Source organism: Manis pentadactyla, chromosome 14 (genome assembly GCF_030020395.1).
Source record: "Manis pentadactyla isolate mManPen7 chromosome 14, mManPen7.hap1, whole genome shotgun sequence".
Classification (NCBI taxonomy): Eukaryota; Metazoa; Chordata; class Mammalia; order Pholidota; family Manidae; genus Manis; species Manis pentadactyla.
Window position 1 is genome coordinate 69624813 of NC_080032.1, and position 7770 is coordinate 69632582.

Here is a 7770-nt window from a genome sequence, read left to right on the forward strand (position 1 = left end):
AGACAATGTAGCAGAGAGAACACAAGTAGTTACCCTGTGGCACCTTACTACACTGATGGACAGTGACTGCAGTGGGGTATGGGGTGGGGACTCGATGACATGGGTGAATGTAGAAAACACACAGTTTTTCATGTGAAAACTTCATAAGAGTGTGTATCAATGATACCTTAATTTAAAAAAAAAAAAAGGAAAGTGGGGACCAGATAATGTACGGATGAGAGGAAAATTGGCTAAGGTCTCCCTGACAGAGTGAATAGAGTTGGAAAGAAGGAACCTACAAGGCCCAGTAGGGTGCAGAGCCCTGTGGGACGGGATGGTGGGGGAGGGGCTGTGGTTCCGCCTGCTCCTCCTCTGTCCCCTCCCCCGCCCTCAGGAACCGTTTGTGACAAGGCCACTGCTCTGTGATGTGGGCCTGCTGTGCTGTGCCCAAGCACAGGCTCAGAGGTCAGTTGCCTGAGGGCAGCAGTGCGATTCAGATGATGGAGAGTCCTCTCCTGTGTCTGAAAAGCGTTCTAGCTACCTGGCTGAGCTCCAGCTCCACTTCCTGGGTGCCTATCACCATCGGAGGCATCCTGTGGGGACTGGGGCTCTTCCTTCAATTACTCCCCTTCTTTGCAAGTGATCCATCCTCATCACTACCATCTAAAAAACATGGAAACATCAGGAAGGTAAGGAACCCTTGGCCCAGACCCAACAGAATGTGGTTCTCTCTTTTCTCTCTTTACTTCTGCTTTTTGGAGTCAGCTGTAGAGGCTCCTGGGATGGGAAAGAAGAGATCATCTCTTCTCAGGAAAGAATACAAGATCCTCCTTCTAGGCATAAGCCAGGCCAGGCACGAGTTCTGGCAGGAGGATCTAGCCAACGACCCTAGACAGGGGCCAGGTGGCTAAAGGGCTCCAGGCCAAAATCCCAAACCCAGTGGCCGGTGGCTGAGGCCCAGATCCTAAGAATCTGATGTCTGCAGGAGGACAGGCCCCTGAGCACTGATTTACCAGCTGCCTTCCTAGGGCAGGGGTCTAGGGCGAGGCTTCGTCCAGGCTGACCCGAGGGCAGTGCTGAGCCCGCAGTGCCTCTGAGCAGGGGCTGCAGTGGGGCGTTGGCCTCGGGAGGCACAGTGCGGCCTGACGGAGCTCAGAGGGGCCTGTAGGTCTGAGCACGTGTGTGTTTCTTGAGGAGAGAAATCCACTGACGCAAGAAAGCCAGGGCGGGTCCCACACAGAAAATCCTTCTTTACATTCTTCAAGGAAGGAAAAGGGAAAATGTTCTTATCTATGTCAAAAATGAGTACAAGGACAGGACACCTCGGGGCCTGTTAGGTAAATGTAGCAAGTCCTGTGTATAGACACCGAGCCTCTGCAGCTTGTCTATGGAGGTGAGTGAGACTTGGTCCCAGCCTGTCATGTTTTTGGTCCCTCAGCATCACTTGGAGCCAAATGGAAAGAAAAAGTATAAAAAAAGAAGTGGATCTCTGAAAGGTGAGCTTCTGTCAGCCGGCCCTGCCCACCCGAGTCAGCCTGTCTCTCCCGCTGGAGGGCCCAGCTACACGACGCCCCTGAGGATGGTGTTGCCCAGCACGGACGCGGTGGGCTGGAGTGGACCAAGAGTGTCCGGATTGGGAAGGGGGGACTCCAGGTCCACGTGCGGGCATTTAACTTCCCTAAGGTGCCTCTGTGAGGTGGCCCTTGCCATGTCTCCCCCAGAGGGTGGCTGTGAGGGCCGCAGCAGGCAATGGATGTCGAAGCACTTTGCAAGTGGCAAAGCGTTCCCAGTCACGAGTCTTGCCATCGCCGTCAGGGATCCTGTGGCCTTGGACTCTGAGGCTTGGGCTCCAGGCTCTAACCTCCCCAATGTCTCCCCTAAAGGGATGTAGCCCTCAGTCTCCTATAAGACACCTAGGTCCCTGCCTTCCCCACGATGACCCCGTCTTCCGCTTTCCAGCTTGCAGGGAATTCCTTCGTGACCTGGGAGAGATTAAGGACCTGTTACTTCTTCTGAGAAGGTAAAGAATCTTCCCTTCTCCTCTGGGTCCTCCTTCCCCCCAGAGCCTTATGACGGGACTCCAGGGCTGCAGGCAGCCTGGGACTGACGTGGTGGGGGAGACATGGGGACAGGTGTGACTGCAGACCTGGGGGACAGCAGGAGCACTGTGCAGCCAGCATGGGGACCTGCAGGGTCATGGGCTTCAGGCGCTCAGCCCTGCCGGGCCTGCTCGGCCCCTCCTGGCCCTGGCTGCTCCTGGCTGCAGCTCTTGCCTCCTGTCCTCTGCAGCCGCGTGAGGAGGCTCCTTGACAACGGTGACTCTCAGATGTCATCGCAAGAGCAGCCCAGTGAGGGGTCCGAAGCAGAGCCTGCGGGAGCCCAGTGGCCGTGCGGGGAGCCTGAGGACAGCACTGCTCCTGCCGTGGGCCCTTCGGCTCCCTTGGCTCCTCCGGCCACACGCTCTCCACCTCTGGCCTCCAGCTGCTCACCAGGCCTGCTAACGTCCAAAGTTGGTGTCCATTCAGACTCGTCCCGGAGTGACTCTCAGCCACCAGAGCCTCTCCCACGTACTCCTTCCCCTTCCCCACCAAATTCCACGGATTCAGAGCCTTGCCCTCCACCTCCAATGGCTTCCTTTGTCCCACCACCAAGCTCCACTCCGACTCACACTCAGCGTGACTCAATGGCACTCTGCCTAGGCACCCTCCCATGGAGCTCGGCCCCATATGCACACTGGCTGGCTTCTCACACCCGAGTCATCTCAGGCGTTGGTCGCGCAACCTCGCCCGTGCCAGCCCCTTCCAGGTGTCAGGCAGATGGCAAAGCCTGGAGCCGCTCGACCTCCTCACGATCCAAGTCGCAGCAAGAACACCTGCCCCAACACCCACCAGAGGTCTCATTCTGGGGACACCCCACAGACAAACAGGTAGAGGCTTGTAGCCCCTCATTTGTCAACCCTGACACCCAGAAGCTGCGGGAGACACTGATCAGCAGGAGAACAGAGCAGAAGATGAGGAAGGAGAACGAAAAGGGAGATGGGTCAGACCACCGCCTGAATTCTTTGGGGACTGTGAAGTCCCTGGGTGAGAGCACAAAAGGCAAACCAGAGCAGCTGGCCAGTCATGGAAAGCCCCCAGATACTAAAGATTTGGGGGTCCATTTACAGCAGAAATGCGAACAGTTCTTCTGGGGTATCCCCTTTCTACACAGCGAGTCGCTGGAGGCTAATGCCAGGGAATCTGGTTCCCAGCACGATATTCGCTCTGTCTCTTTCAATGGACACTCTTCTGCCTTCCCATTCCGATTTCAGGCTACACGCACAGTAGGGCCACGCATTTCACCAACCCAACCCCTGCCTCAGCCTGTGGCCCCATCCCAGCCCTTGTATCAGCTTGCGGCCCCATCCCAGGTCCTGCCTCAGCTTGTAGCCCCATCCCAGCACAATCTGGAATGTCATACTGTGGAGAAGCAGCGAGAAAGTGAGCAGAAGACCTTACCTCCTATGCTTCAAAAAGCTCAAGTCTTCAGCCCAGTGAGTCCCCTCCCTGCCCCCTCACCTACGTATGAGGAAATCCAGAAGACCCTGGGAGAGACCCTACCTGATGATGGCCACGCATCCTCAGAGGCCCCTCTGACCACACAGGCGAGCAGGCCACCTGCGCAGACCTCCACGTGCATGTCTGTGGCCAGAATGTGGCACAGCGAGATGGCCGTGAGGGCCCACAGAGCCAGCCTGGAGCTGCACCCAGGTGCAGCCACGGCCAGCAGTGAGTCAGGTGGGGAGGGTGGAGGCTGGGCCGCAGGAGTCCCCCACTGCAGGATCACAGTGTTGGAGGGCAGCACTGGGTCCCCTTCTTCAAGTGCTGATGAAGACGGGGAGTCGGTGGTGGCTGAGGAGGCCTGTGCTTAGAATGTCACCTTGAAATCCAGTGTGCCGGCCAGCTCCCAAATTACTAATGTGGATCTGAGGAGATCAGGGACTCCAGGGACAAATAAAATCCCAACACTGCCAAGTGAAAAGGGTGCGATTCAGGATCCGGAAGAGCCACGGCCTGATGCACAGCACAGTGACTCTGAGCTCCGCGAGAAGGTAGCGTCTGGGAAGCAGCCTGCGGACAGCGGCCCTGCTGAGCTTCTTCAGGACTGCGACGCTCCCGCGCTCCCGCAGCACTCCCGGGCGTTTCTTGCCGCAGACGGTTCGGATTCTCAGAGCTCTCTGTGCAGCTCGCAGAGCACATCAACTGGGGACACATCAGCTGTGCATGTGTCAGGTGACATCATGTTGAGTAGATGGGCCTCACATCAGAGCAGCCAGGGGCTGCAGGGGTCCTGGAGACGGGAGGAGCCAGATCAGAGCCAGAGCAAGATGGCTGTCCCTGCTGGTGAGGAAAAGCACTGTAGGAGGTCCAGCCAAGGAGAGCAGGAGAAAAGATCAGCAGAACCGAGGGCCTCCCAGGACAATGGGATGCTAAATAAGGATAAGGAAACAGTAGAATCCTTAAGAAGCAAGTCCTGCCAGCTGGGACAGAAGGAGGAACAGGCTCCTCCAGAAAGCCACCTCACAAAAAAGACACAGCACGTTCCGCGGGGGATTTTCTGCAGTGAACTTCCCCAGCAAAAAGGCAGGCCTCCGTCAGCCACTGCCCAGAGCCAGGGACAAGACAATAGCAGATCTGCTCCAGACAGCGCGGCTGCTGAGGCTCAGGGGATCGCGACAGCCTCGTCCCCTGTGGGACGGATCCTAGGCGAGAAAATCAAACTTCAAAATGGACGTCCTCCCTCGGAGTTAAATTGGCACAAAGGGCAATTCCAGGCTCCCGCAGGAGAACATGGTGCCACAGACTTCTGGTACCACAGGCTTCTCTCCTATGAAGAGCAAGGGAGGGCGACGAGACAGAAAGCCTGCAATCTACAGGCCACCCTGAAGGGCCACAGCAGTGCTGGCAAGAGCAGGCTGGCCAGAGACAAGGACGGCAACAGGGCCTTCCCACCCCCGTGAGCTGGGGTGCCCGGTCAGGCCCAGCCAGCACGGGCCAAGGGCGGCAGGTGCCTCAGCCTGCACCCTCCACTGCCCAAGGCATCCTATGATTCAGAGAGATGTGCCATCTGTTCAGCGGGAGCGGGGTTTCATGTGTTTCCTGGGACAACTTTTCTTCAAGAAAAGATCCATATAGTGTGAAGAAAACTTGGTTTTCCTTACGTCAGCACATCCCCTTAGTGCTGATGGATTCTTCCTACCTCAACTTCCATCATTTCCCAAAATACATGCTTTTCTCTCAGGAGAGGTGGTGGCTTCTGTCTGTGCCCTGCTGGGGGAAGGGAAGGAGTCAGGGTCCGCTCTTCCCACGCAGCCACCGTGGCTTCCCGAGAGGTGGAAATGGAGGTTGAGGATGCCTGTGGTGTGGCATGCCCACCTGCACCCCTTGCCCTCGATGCACCTTAGGTTTCCATGAGAGCCTCATTACAAAACAAAAGCATCTGGACTTGAGAAGATGAGGAAAACCTGTAAGATGCCCCCCAACCCCAGGATCTGGCTCAGCCGGCCCCACTGCTTGCTCTTGGGCAGCTGTGAGGGAGACGTTTAAAGAGGCTGAAATTCCCCTCAGGCTCCAGAAAGTATCTGAAAAGTTCCCCGCAGGCGCAGGGGTGTCCGGGGCAGTGCTTGCCTGAGAGCAGAGGCGCAGGAGACCTCCCCCACCCGGAGCTCCGGGTGGGGAGTAGCTGACACCTGCCGGGCAGCCCCTTCTGTCCTGATGAAGCCGGGGTTGCGGTGGGCTCGGGTCCCTCTAGCTCAGCATCCCTTCCCTCCACCCTTCTCCCACTCAGGAGCAGCATAAAGAGGATGCAGTCCCGGCTCTGAGGGTGTGCGGGTGGGGTGCACAGAGGTCCTGAGGGATGGGCCACACCTTCCCTTCTGAGGAATCAGGGATCAAGGCTGTTGTGGCTTGTGCACAGTCACCATCTGAAGGTGGACCCTGAAAATTTGGGGGACAGGGGAGGATGGCAGCAAAATGGCACACTGCAACCCCCAATGGTGCAGGGACCGAGGAGCCCTGGAGACCCACCGCCATCACAAGCCCAGAGGGCAGGAGCAGCTCAGGGCCCATGGCTCCCGCATGGTGGCCCGCCCTGGGGTCTCCACCCACACCAGCCCCCGGAGCCCAAGAGCTGCCACAGGGACCTGTGACAGAGGGCCAGGCTCACACAGGCAGGGAAGCTTGACTTTCCCACAATATACTGAATAAACCTGCACAGGGCTGGGGTCCTTGAGACTGACTCAGGGTCTCTGACCTTTACGTCCACACGTGGCCCAAAGAAGGCTCCCAGGGAGACAATAAAGAGTAAGGGACGGGCCTGGGGTCCCACAGCAACACTCGCCTGGCTCCCAGCGCTGCCCAGCCCAGGGCTCGGAGGGGGAAGAGGCCATCACACAGGATCTGTCACACAACGGGCTGGAAGTGACCTGTCCAGAATGAGGGCGCAGTCCAGGATGGCCCACTGTGCGCTGTGCTCCAGCCTACACCCCTCCACCCTGGCCGGTCCCCACAGGAAAGCTGGAGTGATGTCAACTTTGCGCCACATGCAGCACACACGGTGGGCCAGCTACAGGGCCGCCCCTAGGGGAGAGTCCTGCTCCAGGAGCCCTGATGCAGGGACCATGGACGGCCCTGCCCCGTGCCTGTCAGGAGCCCCACCCCCATGTGGGCCGCGGTGGAGGAGTCAAATGGGTGCAGACGCTGGTGCCGCACTGTCCCCTGGAGCCGCATCCTGCCTCTGCGTGCAGCTCCCCGGCTCCTCCAGGGGCCCCGGTGAGAGCCCAGCCAGGGCCTGTGGGACTGGGATCCCGGGCAGAGAGACCCCACCTCGGGTCAGGGGAGGGGCACAGAGGGGACCCCAAGGCTCAGGACAGCTGGGTCCTCTCACAGGCCCCTAGAGGTGAGTTCTGGGAACGGGGGTATAGGGGATCGACACCCTTGCAGGTTAAGTGCCACAGATGGGGCTGAAGGAACAGCAGGAAACAGGGTAGACAAGCCCCTGTGCTCTTCTCCTGCCATGACTGCGGTAAGGTCAGCAATGGAGACCCCCACGACACCATTTCTGGCCCTCCCAGACACTCCCAGACCATCAGAGACCCTCCTTCCCAGACCCACACAGGGCGCCCCCAGCCCCTCACATGATGTCAAAGGGCCCTTCACAGTCCTACACACAGAACCTCTAAGGAATAATCACAGATCCCTGCGTGCCCTCCCAGACCCTAATAATCCCTCCCAGAACCTCACAGGCCCTCACAGAGACCCTCACAGACCCAAACAGAACCTCACAGAGACCCCCAAGGCACTCACAGGTACCCTCAGAGACCTTCACAAACCCTCAAAGACCACAGAAGACCAACACAGACCCTCGCCGTGACTGTCAGAGACCCTCATAGGGACCCTTACAGTGACACTAACTGACCCGCACAGACCCACACAGAACCTCAGAGACCCTAACTCGGACCCTCTCAGAACCTCAAGACCTTCACAGACACCAAGACAGGCCCACCCATACATTGGCCCTCACAGACCCTCACAGGGACAGTCACAGACCCACGCAGACCCTCACAGAACCAAACACACATTCACATGGACACGGAAAGACCTTTCAGACCCTCAAGGACCCACACAGACCATCAAAGACTGTCACACTCACTGAGGAAACCTCAAATACCCCCACAGTCCCTCACGGAGACCCTAACTGACACTAACAGAACCTCAGAGGGACCAGTAGAGATCGTCAGAGAGTCTAGTCTCG

The 7770-nt window shown here is 58.2% G+C and overlaps 1 protein-coding gene across 1 annotated transcript; it reads left to right on the forward strand.

The window, feature by feature from the left end:
• The first annotated feature begins 753 nt into the window (after positions 1-753).
• Positions 754-6506, forward strand: LOC130680648 (spermatogenesis-associated protein 31E1-like). Its single transcript, XM_057491661.1, has 3 exons — positions 754-1475; positions 1939-1999; positions 2269-6506. Exons 1-3 carry the CDS (start codon positions 1367-1369, stop codon positions 3887-3889), a joined length of 1791 nt encoding a protein of 596 aa, XP_057347644.1. The 5' UTR covers positions 754-1366; the 3' UTR covers positions 3890-6506.
• The last annotated feature ends 1264 nt before the right edge of the window (positions 6507-7770 follow it).

What these genes read in the sequence shown, in the direction of transcription:
- LOC130680648 (XM_057491661.1), top strand. Translation starts at nt 1,367, where the DNA reads ATGGAGGTGAGTGAGACTTGGTCCCAGCCTGTCATGTTTTTGGTCCCT. An exon ending in AAGAAGTGGATCTCTGAAAG is followed by an intron (nt 1,476 to 1,938) that starts GTGAGCTTCTGT and finishes TCCGCTTTCCAG; the next exon opens with CTTGCAGGGAATTCCTTCGT. An exon ending in CTGTTACTTCTTCTGAGAAG is followed by an intron (nt 2,000 to 2,268) that starts GTAAAGAATCTT and finishes TGTCCTCTGCAG; the next exon opens with CCGCGTGAGGAGGCTCCTTG.